The sequence below is a fragment of the Camarhynchus parvulus genome, chromosome 13 (genome assembly GCF_901933205.1).
Source record: "Camarhynchus parvulus chromosome 13, STF_HiC, whole genome shotgun sequence".
NCBI lineage: Eukaryota > Metazoa > Chordata > Aves > Passeriformes > Thraupidae > Camarhynchus > Camarhynchus parvulus.
Genome location: NC_044583.1, coordinates 70,586 through 85,704, shown reverse-complemented (window position 1 = coordinate 85,704; position 15,119 = coordinate 70,586). Strand labels below are relative to the sequence as shown.

The 15,119-nt window shown below is 37.6% G+C and overlaps 1 protein-coding gene across 1 annotated transcript; it reads left to right on the top strand.

Annotated features, from left to right (window-relative positions):
• Nucleotides 1-4,091: 4,091 nt before the first annotated feature.
• LOC115908725 (putative calcium-activated potassium channel subunit beta) lies at nucleotides 4,092-13,518 on the top strand. Its single transcript, XM_030957531.1, has 4 exons — nucleotides 4,092-4,171; nucleotides 9,639-9,804; nucleotides 11,224-11,419; nucleotides 12,923-13,518. The coding sequence occupies exons 2-4, from the start codon at nucleotides 9,668-9,670 to the stop codon at nucleotides 13,190-13,192; spliced, it is 603 nt and encodes a 200-aa protein (XP_030813391.1). The 5' UTR covers nucleotides 4,092-4,171; nucleotides 9,639-9,667; the 3' UTR covers nucleotides 13,193-13,518.
• The last annotated feature ends 1,601 nt before the right edge of the window (nucleotides 13,519-15,119 follow it).

The following is a 15,119-nucleotide window of genomic DNA, read 5'->3' as shown; positions in this document are numbered from 1 at the left end:
TTGGGCTACTCCCAGTCTGTTGGTATGTTAAGCCCATCTCCTTAGAGTGATTCTACATCTCTTGAAAAAACTAAAGAAAATTCCTTTCCCCGAGGCAAAGTCAACTCAAGCCTAACTGGGAGACAAAAATTTAAGTTATATTGTTTCCAATAATACATATTACATGACTGAGATATACCCTCAGACAAAATCAGACAACCCCAATTTCTGGCTATGCAGAAAATTTGATATCCAGGTTTGCCTGCTACTTTCAATACAGCTCAGCATGTAACAGTGAGATAGCACAAGTCGCAGTGGCAGATAAAAAGAGTAAGGTGAAAGAGGACATGGTCTTGGAGCAAACCCCATGCCTCCCTTGTACTTCTGACTACAGTCTGGCCAGAGACTCTCCAAAGCCAGTCGACTGGGTTATAGATGGGTAATGCGATTGGCTCTTACGATTAAGGGATGAATATTATGTGTATGTTCAGAGAAGTTTTATAGATGTATAGTTATGTTCCTGTGATATGCTCTCCCCATAGTCCTATTTCCCTTCTCCTTGCATTGTTGTCACCGGATTCTCTTGGTAGCTGGGGCACTCGGGGGGAGGCCGGGCTTGTTACTAGGAGGCGCTGCATGGCAACACCGACCTCCAATGAAGTTGCAAAAGTGATCTCCACCAATGGATGGCAGAGAAGGAGTTGACTGACGGACTTTGGGAGGGGCCAGGATACAAAAGGCGGAGCGTCCATTTTTGTAGATGAGCACATGGTGGTTTAATTCCATGGTCTCAGTGCTGTAAATTTTTCCTTATTCAGTCTTTTGTTGTATTTTGTTAAGGTTTAATAAACCTTTGAAATTTTTAAAGTGAGTGTCGTTTCCCACAGCTGATCACCTGTCCCTTCCTAGGCAAAGGAGTTATCGCCTTGTGCCCATCTAATAACGCAAGGATAAAGAATAATATTGTGTAATACTTCTAAATCCACAGTTCTAAGTTCACTTTGTATTGTGAGTTTGTTTGGTTTTATGAGTTTTGTGGGTTGGGGTTTTTTATGATAGTGGTTAGATTTTTTTTTTTTTTTAAGGGCTCCTCTACCTGGAATAACATTATTAAGAACTGATTACACATACAAGATCCAGACTGACAAAGCACATATGCACTTACTCTCTGACTGAAAACCATGCCCCTTTTCTCTGAAAGCAGTGTGTCCCCACAGGCAGTTGGATGCAGCAAACAGATAAGAATCCTCTCTAACTTCACTTTTAAGACACGGTAATTAGAGAGTTCTCAGTGACTTTGAAAAGGAATAACAGCAATTTTGCTTTACTGCAGGTATGATGTGTCTAGGGGAGGCTCACCACAGAACAGCCTTCCACTGTCTTCCACTCAGGGAGTCATCAGAACTTCACAACCACCATGCTGTGAAGTTGGAAGCTAAACAAACCATTCAAAATTCATGGTAAAGCATCTGTGTAAAAACATTCTGAGGACACTCTCAACCCTCATGAAATTGGTTAGTTAACAGCAAATCCAGCAGACAGTTTGTTAATGTAGATACTTTACAGAAAGCAGCCAGTCCTCAAGTTTGCCTGTGTTTGATGTAGGCATGCCAACATTTAGCACCTTGTGCTCCTGACTCATATGATTTTCAATATGTGACTGTTCCTTTTTCAAGAGCCACAGCTTCTTTTTATGAAGGCCATTAAATATGACAATGTACTACACTATGAATATGTTTCAGCTAGGAAAGGGGAGCTAATCACTTTGCAGGGTTCTCTGAAGACACAAAAAACTGTGCTCATTTCACAGCTCAGTGATTCTTTAGAAGCATTAGAGAGTCCTGGAAATAAAATGACAATATTTATTAAATTGTCTTTATCTCATAGCCAGTGAATTTTTCTTATGCCCTAATGTGAAAACAACCCGTATGGATGATCAGCTTAAAAGAACTGAATAAGGAGTTCTGAGCAACCGAAAGATACGGCTTCTTTAATTTTTTTTCCCTTTCCCCCCTTCTAACATCTGAACTGTTTTTTACATTAGAGTCAAAAAGGAGTTCAGAGTTTGCAAATTTACATAACTTCTGTTTGACTGCAGACATTATTTATATAGTCTGACTCAGATTTCCAGCAAGAACCCCCTGTCACACAGGGCAGCCTAATGTGGAACAGGTCACCTGCAAACACTAAGTTTGATTCATGTGACATCACAAGAACAAATTGTTCAGTAGCATGTGGGGTCAAACCAGACTTTCTTGAAATTTCAGCATCCCAGCAAAGTCAGATGGATTCCTTGGGAGGGTTAAACACACTCTGGATGAATATGCCCCTGCAACAGCCAGCCATGAGGAGCAGAAGGGGCTGGAACAAAGCACTCTGAGATAAAGATGGTGCCCAAAGGACAACAGTGAGTACTCACTGCAGAGCAGCACAGCAAAAAAACACCAGAAGCTTCTGTTCCCTGCCATTGCCAAAATGTTTACAGTCTCCTTATACTTTTATTTGCAAAGCAAAAGCTACAATCCTTGTATGCTTATGTTTACACAATGTCTCTTTCAGAGCCCCACACCTTCTCTCACATGATTTTTCTTCTGTTGTCACTCTACAGGGAAAATAAATCCCCAGAAATATATCTTATTTCCTTTTAATTTTTCAGATAGCTACTTGCAGTTCTGTAGGCTGGCAATTTTGAGTGCAGCTACTTCAGTAATTTACAGATATGGCAAGATTTTCCAAGTCAAGGCATTGCTCTTTTTTAAAAGAATGATGGGAAATTATGGCTGAAATGAGATCTATTTTGGTCACTGGGGTTAAGTCGTACGCAGAGAGGAGACAGAGGACAAGCCTTCATTTTGAAGACTCATGAATTTCATTCAGCACGGCTTACCTTGTATTCTACTTTGAACCCTGAATCACAGAACCCCAAAATCACTTACAATTAATTCCTCATTAAAAGCCTGACTATTCCTTGAGCCAACAGAGACTGCCTCTTTGAAATATCCAGTCTTGATTACTACGCATTAAAACTGGTAAAAACTCCACTCAACCAGATCCTGTTTTATCCAGAAATAACTTTTATTCATAAGACTCTTTTTTCCAGACTTCAAACGTAATTTTTAAAATTTCTCTACATTACTTCGCAAGTATTATAAAATTACTATGATCATAAATATTTCCAATCTAGATGATAGTAGCAGACTTACTCTTACTAAGCTGTAAATGTCTACCAGTTCTCTAAATTCAGGTTAGCTTTGTGTGCTTTCTTCTGCATCTGTAATAATACAGAAGGGTCCTACTGAAGGAGATTATCAGTTACCTTTAGACAGCATGAACATTCTGAGCTTGTCAACTTCAAATCTTTTATCAAAGCAAGTTTAGAAGAACAGCTTAAACTGAAACAGCTAATTGTGAGATACCTAAAGCAAGGAGGGAGGGGCAAATAACCTACCCTTGCTTATATTCTCTCCTAATGATTCTACTGGATTAACTAATTTAAATTTCTTTAGACTCCCAATAATAGAGTTAAAAAAAAAAAATCTCTTTTCTGAAGCTCTGTGCTAGGAGTTATCCGTTTGTATGTCCCAGAAATAGGCTTGGCTTTTTGGCTAGAGGAACATGCTAGACACTAATGCACCTATGGCATGATGGATGTTCTTATCTATAAGGCTCTGATGTACAGTCAGAATTGTAGCACCTGTTGCATCCAAACTCACTAAAAATAGAGGCAATAAAGCATTCCCACGCAGCTGGTAATGGCTCAGGTTATTAAGAATCAATACCACTGGTCATCAATACAGTTAAATTCCATAAATCTTACCCAAAAGATCTGTCAGATTTCTAAACTAAAAGGCTTGTACAAATGGAGTGGGCCCATAGTTTAATACAAATCCACCAGAATGTGTTGTAAAGGAGCTCTAGTGTAGGAGAAAGCTCAGTCTTAGTATTGTGACTTCCTGGTTTCCAGCAATTAATTTCCAAAAGGACAGTGCTCTTTCATACCTTACCATTTATGGTTACAAAAGGCTTTGTAATAGGGGAATTAAGTTAGGAGTTCAGCCACAGCAAAGCAAACCCAGCGACGTACAGGAAAGGAAAAAAAAAAATCCCTTTCAGCTCTGAGCTCCACTACTATCCCAAGTCTGTCATGTAACAGACTTTTTTCATCAGAGAAAGCAGCATTTCATCAAAAATTGTAAGTTTATTTCTAAACAACTCTTTTTCCTTGAGAGCATGTGATAGCTTTGTGTTTTTAAAAGTACAGTGGGGGAAGCAAAAAAAGTACTTTTGGGGAAGCAAAAGGTTTTCTATATCTGCAGCAGTATGGAGGACAGGGTAGGTAACTTTTCTGTAGCATGCAGACCGAGTTCTCTTTTTTGTAACTGGATGCAATCTGATCATTCTTCACAACTGTTAGCAAAGGTAACAATAATATTTTCATAAATTAGGAGCCTGTAGCTCAAATAAGACCATAGTTCTTATTCATTTTAATGGTAAATGCACTTTTGCTCTTAGAAGTTTCAGGCTTTGGGTTTTCAGCATTACTTTAGAGGGTTGCACTTACCTACCCCTAAGTTAGAGAGGAACCAGGCACATGAACTCTTGAAGGCTTCCCAAAAATCTGGTCTTAAACTGATTCCTTCTGTGCAGCCCTCTACAGCACAGAATCAAAGGAAAAAGTACTCCAGAAATATTTCAGAACAGCTGAACTAAGCAAGTAACTTCTGTCTTTTTTCTCCCCATTTTTTCTTTTTCTAAGAACCACCATGTTTAAAAGCTAATAGAATTAGTCTTAAACAACTGCATATGTTTTTAGACAATTAAAAATCTAACTTCTTTAATTCACTCTAGTGACACATCTGGTAAACAGTTCAGTAATAAAGCAAGATTATACAGCATATTTCATAAAATAAACAGTTGTATCATGTTAGTCAAAATATTGCTGCTTTAGGTTTCCAACACAACTACATGAGAAATTTTTCTGTGCACTTTTCCATCGAGGCTCAGCATCAACTCATTCTGTAACATACAGTATTTGTGGTTACAGACACACAGAAAGCTTATTATTTCATGAAAAAACTGGTGTTCCCTGTCCACAGAACTTCTCCAGTACCAGCAAAAAATGCCTGTAACTGCTAGAGACTGGGGAAAGGGAAAGGGAAAGAAAGTAACAGAAAGGGAAAGAAAGAAGCTAACAGAAATACAATTTTGACTACAGCCTGTTGTAAGTGGTGGGGCAGCAGATGAGACAATGATGAGCACAGGATTGAAACAGAAAGGAAGAATCTAAGCAGTGTTGAAGTACCCATGGAAAACAGATAAGCAAGTGCAAATGATCCAACTAACTTTTCCTAGAGAGAGTTCTAAGTATGTAAATATGAGTGCTGTTCCAGTAACATAACCAGTACAGAGCTCATATTTATAAATCTAAAACTTTTGACTACTGGTTCTCACAAAAAGCATTTGACCAATAAACTGTCACCAAGTACTGTGGTCCTCTTACAAATCCAGCAAAGCTGGCAATTTTTAGTTTGTCTATACAAGGTGTTTTGAGAATAAAACATGGCTTAAGTTGGCATTTGACAGGGAAAACAAATGGCTGTTTTGCATGCAGAAGTAATAGAGGCCAACAGGTACAGGCCTGTTTAAAAAGTCTTCATCACTTTAGAGATGTAGATGACTTGCATCTCTCTTCTTGGCATGATGCTGTAATAGAACATAATGTTCATCTGAAAGCAATACATAAATATTCACTGAAGATTCACCATATAGTGTGGGATAAATCAGCTCAAAGAAAAGCCAAACAAACCCACAACACTATCTCACTGTTAGTATTTATTCCCAACTTAAATTCAATAGAGGGACTCCGCAGCCTTTCTTCTGCAAGTGAGGTAAATTCATCAGTGCTACTCATACCTTATGCAAATTAAGAGCAGTCTGGAATAGCTTGAGAGAGAAGTCCCATCTGAGGTCACACCACTGGAAACTCCTTGAAAGATGAGAGAGTAGGAGAAGGTAGAGACTTCCTGCCAAGTATCAAATATCCCTCTAATTAAAATAGGGGACTATTCAAAACCTGAGCGGATGGCATCCCTAAGATTATCACTAGCAGCTATGACTGCAATTATTATACATTGAAAATGCACAGCTAATGTACTGTATAATTTAACTGGATTGAAGAAGATTAGGCAGAGGGAGCATTATCATAACATTCGCAGTTTATACATTCCTAATAGATATGGAACCACCACATAAAATCTGCAGTACAAAAAAACATTTACATTTTTTCTTGAAGGCTGGACTAAGCCTTGCTTTGTACACTTCAACATCTTCCAGTTCAATTTTACTCAGACTTCCTGGGCCAATCAAGTCTTCTGCAGTGTTTAATTTTAAAAGATGTAATAGTTTTGTCAGAGGAAACACTAAACCAGCTATTTCAATGCTCCTTCTAATATACATAGACAGAGCAAAAAGACAGAAGATACTTTTAATCAGAAAAAATTAACCTTTAAAACAATGAAGAAATTCCAAGTAAATATGGTTTCCTATGTGTATGCAACTTTGCAGTCCTGTGTTTCCTCTCAAATTCTTCTGTACATGCATGAAATAGCGTTACAGGTTTTTTTTGGTCCTCTATATTTGAAAGCAGGAAAAAATGCACCAGAAAAGGTGTATTTCAGTTTTAGGGACCACATTTACAGTTAATTTACTACAGCCACACAACAATGATGTAAGCATCCTTGTTTTACATTGCCTAAAGACCTAGCTGGTTATTTTTATGTCTATAGAAGCCCTTAGGGTGATATTTTTAGATTAATCTTTCTTTTTAACATTCTCTGCAAAATTTACATGTCCTCGTTCTCTTTGGGGTGAAGCAGTTATCTGAACTGGGGGAACACAAGCAAACAGCATCACTAAGCAGCCCTTGCAGAGAGCCAGGGTCAGGCAGTCTGTCTGGTGTGAGGATGGCGAACAACACTGCATTTAACCTCTGGGCCACTTAAGAAAAAATTCCTATTAACACATAAAAGTTCCTTTTGTGTCTTAAAGAGATGGTCTGCTAGTTTTAGATTATTAGGAGGATGAGTTTAGTGGTATATCCACTGCAGGTGTGGCTGGCATTCAAGCAGACTTTTGAAGCAATTAGATTTCTTATTAATTCCTTGGTTAATAGTCCCACAGTTCTTGTTTTCCATGCAACAAGGGGGTTGATTAACCCACTGTTTCTCAGTGTAAATGGGACAGCTCCGTAAATATTATGGTTCATCAAAATTCAATACGTTAACAGCTCTAGGACACTAGAAGGTTTCCACAAGCCACAGTGGCAGTACCAGCCTTTCATTTTTTCAATTTCTCACAGAAAATAAAGATTAATCATTGTTACTGTAGGTAAGAGTTTCTTATTAATTACACAAATTTTCACTCATGTATCATTATCTCCCCATGATGCTATAAGGACCTGCTACTCCAGTACCATTTGGTCTCAGGGCCTGTGCTCCAGGCCTGATAATGTTCCTTTATTTCACTTCCCTCTCTGCCCAAGCTGTACACTATGTAATGGAGAGCCAGTTTAATAACAATTGGTATTAAGGTACTGTGTTGCACAGTATTCTGATATTTTAAGTACTTTGGAATTCTTTAAGTCTTTTTGTTCCCATTTTCCAAACTAAAAGAAATGTTTCAAGGAACAGTCAGTGACACTTACTGTGCAAGTTTCCTTGCTGCACACACCTCTCCACATAGTTACACGTGACTATGCAGGTGCAGCACAAATGTGCTGGGAGCATTTGTTACATGTTCTACCTATAGCCCCACTGACCAACCAAAACAGAGTACAGCCCTACTTAAGGGCATTAGCTCACCTTCTGTATTAAACGCAAATGGCAGTAAACAAGGAAAGTTAATCTGTGGCAATTTTCAAATTGAGGTGCTTCTTACAGTGCCAGTGAATTATATGTGATCATCAGAAAAACAATTCCTCTCAAAATGCTGTATGCAAAATTCACACTGGATGTGGATGTTTTATTTAAAGTGGACTTAAATATGAAAGTGGACAAAATTTAGTATTCTAAAAATAACTCATTTAGTTTCTAGGGACACCTAAAAACAGCCTTCCACTTTGATATCAAATACTACCAACTTCAAAATATATTCTTAAAATCTGCTATAACAGTCTAAAAACAGCAGGATATTAATTTTCAAATACCTTTTTCCTTTGATCATTAAACAGTCAAAGTGAGGCACTTTTACAAAGGAAAACCAGAAATAGCAGGAAAGGAAAGAACATTCAGAATATATTTCCATTCATTCCTTTAAGAGCTGATGCTCATAGCTTTGAGGGCTATCTCATCTTTCACCAAATTCAGCATAGTCTCCTACTTGTAGTCACACTGCAGCTCTGCCAGCTGGTAGCAGCTGGAGAACAACTGCTCACAGATAACCGGAAGAGGCTATTTGCCAACTTTGGTTTGTGCTTTTACACTGTATATAAATCTAAGTCTGAACACAGGAGGATTTAGGCAGGAGCTATGCCACCCTAAAGGCCAGCTAGTAAGGATATACACTGAAAAATTGCACATACCTGAAACTAAAATCCTGAAAAAGTACTGCCTAAAGCTGTTCACCACTGCCTTGTGCGGAACAGAAAGGAAATCTAATTTGGCATGAACGTCTTTTTTTTTCCTCCTTTTTCCTCTGCTTTCCTCTCTTATCTCCAAAAAGCCCACTCAAATCTTGCCAGTCTTGTCATTTCCATAAAAATAGCTTTTGCCATGTTTTCATGAAAAAACAAAACCTCACATACGAGCAATCACAGCTGTCAGTGCAGCAGATACTGCTGATTGGTTGAACTTGCAGTGAAAGTTCTGGACTATTTCTACAGAAACCTGTATGTCACTCATAATGATTCAATGGCATATGGAGTCATGGCAATAATTTTCAGATTCTCATCAACAAAACATTATGGATCATTTATCGTGGATCATTTAAAATGCTTTTTGTCAAAGGAGTGGAGGGGCTAATGCCAGTCAGTTTTGAGCTCAGGTTCAGCCTGCTCTGCCCAAGAGTTAGTTCCCCAGAGTTACACCAACACTGATCAGACAGGAGGTTTGGAGCACCTCTGAATTGACAAGGCCAAGCAAACATGCAGAAGTCAGAAATCTCAAATGTTAAATTTTTAATTTCAGTTCTTTTGAAATAAGACAACACCATTTCAAACTACTCCAGAAGAAAAGGCATAATATAAAAAGGTTTCTACTCTGGGAAGGTTTTCCCTTCATGCAGCCTTTACCAATATACAGCAAAACAACTCTAACTTCAGAGAAGCAGCAACATAAAACAGACTGAAGTAAGTCTGAGGACAATTGGAATGTTAACAGAATTCTCCCCAGAAGTTACCGGATTTTTCTACCTAGTCTCTTGGCTTTCACACACACACACACACACACACACACTTCTTAAGGTACTACACGATAAATTTAAAAAGTAAAAGAAGAGTCTAATGATAACAAAAAACACAGCAAGTTTGGTTGGATTTTTTTTAGTTCTAGTTTTTGCAAAAATGGGGCGGTTCTGCCACCAATTATATTTCAGAAATTTGTTACATAAGTACAATAACTGTCATATTTTCTCTTTCTTTTCTGTATTTTATTTTACACCAAAAGAGTTTGTTCAAGTTTCACAACTCTAAATCATGCTGGGAAAGAAGTTGGTGACTGCACAAAAGCGAGGGGAGACAAGAGCCCTCTGCCTGGGACTGGGAATGGTTGCATGCTCCATGATGATGTACTTTTTTATTGGGATCACCATTGTGCCATTTTACACAAAGAGGTAATAAGAGTCACTTGTTTATGAAACAAAGCTATTATTTTTCCTGTTAGCATCATATACAGTAATTGAAACAGTGATAAAGTATACATAAGTACATTGTACAATAGACAAAGTGCTCTCAGAGAGCTCATAAGGATTTAAAATAGAAGAGGAAAAAAGTGTGGCAAGAATTCATCAGGCACAGTGAGCACAAAAAAGAGGAAATTATTCTCCTCAGGGCTAAACAAAACAGACTAAATCAAAACATTTGCTGTAGAATCAAAAAGCCAACCATGCTTATCAAAGCTTGACAATGAAAAGCCAAGTCTTGCATAAATATAAACAGTTAAAAAAAGCTCTTTTATGGGCAGGTGAGAGTCTTGTTTAATAAAACTTGATCAACAGAAGTCATGGTAAAACTGTTCACTCAAGAATCTGTATCTTACTTCCAAATTAACCATCATAAGAAATAAGCACCTTCAACAACCCAGGCAGCCACACCAAATATTACAGAACATAATGAACACTGAAGAAGTTATGAATGCCCACCCTCTTATTTAATTTTGTGAGTTCTGCTTACACACACAAAATCAATTCGCAAAATATCAAAGTAACAAGACAAGGAGTGCATCTCGATTGTTCGTGTTTCAACATTATGACAGAGAAAGCAAGGACATCCACCTCATTCTTCTTGCTAGAGCTCGTTTAACCTCAAAACTATTTGAAATACATTCTCTTTAAAATACAGTAATTTGCATATTTATTTTTCTGCCTCCAGATTACATTACAAAAGATGGATACATGTATCAAGAGTAGTTTCATAAGAACTGGAGTGAGACTCGACTTTCTTTGACACCAAAGTGTACTTCTGTGAGCAAAATTTAATGTGTTAACAATAATAAAAAAGTAACTCTTGAGAAAAATGGATAAGCAACAGTAAAAATTAACTTTTTCCAGAAAAAATCCTGCTACTTATTTATGCAAGAGGCCGATGTAATAAAGAGAAAGAGAAGTGGGGAAAACAGATCTGAGTTCTGAGGCTTATTGAATGAAATCTGTCAAAATATTTCTGAGATATGAAGTGCACTGCATTCCAGGTATTTACTACCAAATTTTAAAATCCATAGCAATATTTTTTTCTTGAATAATATGAAGCTGGTTACAGATGGGGAAGTCAGAATCTAACTGAAAACCAAAGAATGCATTAAAAAAACCAGCAAAACCAGCAAAAACAACAAAAATGCTTTCCTGAACTTACTCACTATGGCAGCCCTTCTCCAGGTGCAGCCACAGATTCAGGGTGGGCACAGTTCATCACAGCAGGATGAAGCAGCTATGAACTCCAGCCAAGCCAGCACACACAGATGTATTTTCACATGCCACTCGCAACAGATGCTTCTGATGAGCTTAAAAGGAATACCTTTTGTTTTGTTTTTGTAGTGTTTGGACAACAGAAACTGTGTGCAAGGTACTCAAAGCCAACATCAAGGACAAAGTTTTCTGCCCAAACAGAAAAGGCTCAGAGGATGAGGAAATCTTTCCTTATCCCTGTCTACAGGTGTGGGTTAATCTGACAGCCTCAGGACAGGAGGTTATGCTCTACCAGACTGAAGATACACTGGAAAGAAATCCTAAGGTACTTGCAGATTGCAAACTCATTCTTTGCTACTATCTTAACATCTTTGAGGAGAGGGGCTGATAGTTTTTAAACCAAGCAGCTCAGTAACAGCAGGAGTCACTCATCTTTTACATGTTAATAATGTCTTAAACCAAGGCAATTTAAAAACATTTCAGAAACTAGAGTTTTTTATTTTCTTTTAAATATTACATTAAATATGAAGTTAATACTTTTAAAGGAACTACACCAACATGAATATACAACACCTATGAACATTTTAAAATATGTAAGTCTTCCAGCTGAAGACCCATTGTAACAAATGGTTTATAAGCTGTGGCTTGCTCAGTTGCTTGTTGAATTAGCAAGAGATACATCAAGTTTAGAACCATCCAAAGTAAGAGCACAAATTCCAATTTTACTTGTTTTTTTAGGTGTATATTATGAAGCAGGGAATAAAGAAGGAGAAAATTGCAACATAATGCACATTTTAGACAGAAAATGAGAAACAAATCAGTGAAAATTCAGAATCTTGGATCCCTGAGACTGAAGTACTTTTAAAATTTAGAACAAACATGTTCAGATTAAAAGTGCAAAGCATTTATATAGATTAGCGCTTCCCACTGTGCAAACCTAATAGCATAAAACACTTCAGCTGAAGAGAATTTTTCTAGTTAATGCATGTCTTTATAATGACCACCTCAGGGAAAGCTACATGCAATAAAGAAGCAAACAGAAATTACCTACCATAGATGGAAACAAAAGCCTTGTTCACTGCAAGGGGAGGCAACTTCTTGATGTCCTATCTACTTGCATTAATGCAAGTAAAATTTTCAGGTCAGGAACCACTCCTGCTTTTGCCTTGGCCAGGTCCCAGTTTAGTACATTCAAGCATTATTATATACACAAAATAATACTGCAGAAAAAAGGTTTATGAGCAAAAACAACAAAAACAAACAAAAAATTTACTGCTTCAAAGTCTATTTCCAATGAAAACTAAATAACTCTGAATTATTACTACAAGTCAAAATAGTTTTGTTTAACAAAGACAAGTAGGAAGCCCCCAACAGCCATGCGTGCATTTTTCGACTACTTACAACCAGAGGTGTACAGTGAAACAACTTCATTCTTGTGCACACTGACAAACCAGTGTGAATTTCTGCACAACGAACACTTTCCCACTGTGACAGTGTCTAGAAGCTCTGTTAGGAACTGGAGTTTGGCACTGTAATAAGGAAGTGACAGTGTCAAAGACTGCAGGGTTTTTTTGAGCATGTACGTTATTGGTTTCCAACAATGTAACCCCAATCTGTAAATATACAGACTGGGGTCATTGACATACTGATGGAAAGAGGGAAGAGTGGCATGGCAAATGGACATAATGAAACCAAGACAATCTCCAGGGATGGCAAACCACAGAAGATTTTGTCAGTACTAGCATGATTTTTTCAGTCAATCTGACTTAACTAAAAACTTTTTATTGGAGTATTTGTTAGAGTGAATCACCTTGATTTCTTATTTCAGTGCTCATATGTCCCAGACAAGTTGGAGAACTCTAAAGAAGTTAAAGCACGAATAGAAACAATTGCAAGCAATTTCAAAAAATACCAGACTTTCCCGTGTTACTATGACCCAGGAGGAACACAGACCAACGTCATTTTAAGCAGGCTTTATCCCGCAAAAGGTCTCCTCTTTGCTTTCCTCTGGCCTACACTCATGTTTACTGGTGGATGTCTGATTATTGTTCTGGTAAAAATTAGTCAGTATGTTTCTGTTCTTTCTGCTTGGCAGTAAAAAATACATATCTAGCATAGATTGTTGAGATTGTTGGAAGATATTAAGACACATTTGTTCTGCCTGTCTTACTGGCATTTTATGACTCTTAATATACCAGGTGTCAATTCAAGGGCAGGCATTTAAAAAAATTGAACAGCAACCTCTGTAGATGGCAATCCATTACACAAGGACAAAATATAAAACTGATTCCCAGGAATGCCTGAAAATACCTCATAAACACACAAACTTAGTTACTCTCTATTGTTTCCCTGGGCTTTAGGAGGTAGAGCTGCTTTACAAAGCTACAATTAACATTTACTACTAATTTCTTCTTCCACATTTTAGATGGGGCGCTAATTTTCTGTCTGGTTGAAATCAGTTGGTGCCACATCCATATACATCATCACTGGCAGACACACCCTTTCTATCCTTATACACCAATACAGTATGTTCTCATGGCATACTCATCTGTTGAGAAAAGTAGTTTTGTTATGATGCAAAAAGGTGTTATTTTTATTATGGATTTCTCCGCTTTTGGGAAAGGGAAGGGAGAAAGCCCCTCAAAATAAAAATACACATACACAGACTTCATAAAATTTGCACTGTAATTATCTGACACCAATTTTATATAAAGAAATATATGCATAAATTACAGGGTATGGTAAGGAAGCCTATACTAAAAGTATGTTTTTCTATTTAACTCAAATCTTAGCATTGCCTTTTTTGAGACAAGTGTGCCACTCAAGGCTACTTGGCTGCCATTTGCATAGATTATAAAACTGATACAGAAAGGAAGTTATGATATATAGAATGTAGTGTCCTGGTTCTGGACAAGACAGGTTTAATTTCTGCAGGAGCCAGGAGAGGGCATGGCCAGGACCCAGAATACTACTTATTCTGTAGTACCTCACCTCATTTTTTGGGAAATGGCTGCCTGCCAGCTCAGTTAGCATGGCAGGGGGAATGGTCGGGTATTGTCAGGGGTGAGAACTTGGGTGCAAACCATTTCTTGTACACTCTTTTATTAGTATTGTTGCTGTTACTGTTGGTTGTCTTTTCATCGCTGTTTCCAGTAAATTGTTCTTATCGCAACCCATGATCTTTGCCTTTTGTGCCTCTAGTTCTCCTCTCCAAATCATCAAAGTGGGGAAAAGGAGAGGGGAGCAAACAAGCAACTCATGGTTTGCAGTGTTTCCAGTTGAGGAATATCATTCTTAAACCACAAAAAGTAAAATACATGTGTGATGTCTTAATAAATACAGCAAGCCAAAGTAACCACAGAAATTTACATGCCTAGCACCAAGATATTTTACAAAAAGGTACATTTGTTTCCAGAGCCAAGACTTCTAGGAATGCTCTGATGCACAGAGAGACTTTGTTCTCTGAAAAGAACTGTTTCTTTCAGCCAAATTTCAAATTGCCATTGGACATAGGTGGAACATGAGATACTTCCTGCATACTGTATTTGACTGTCATCTGGGACAAAACTGGTACAAGCTTTTTCATCACACAGTTGAATCAGTAAGAGCTATCATTCACAGGGGAGTTTCAGGGCTTAGATACATATTTAATTATATTACAGTTTAATTATTCTCATTAATGTGGTACAGTTCTTTTTTATTTATTGTGAGAAAGGCTGACATATTAACCCAGTACATGAATTCTCCAACATTACTAACAAAACAATGTCAGAGTTTGCTTTTCACTATGATCAGGAAATGAAAGGAAGTGACTGCTAAAATTTTTTTTAAAAGCTAACTCCCAAAAATTAATGTAGGAGAACTATGTCCACAAGGAGGAAAGTACATCCTCACACAATACTTTTGTGACATGCATGAGAAGTTGTGTGTATTTACAAGTCAAATCTCTCTCATTCCAGGAAAGTGAAAGTTCATCTGGCACAGGTACAGATGGTTTGGGTGACCAAGTTGGATGGGAAGGGAAA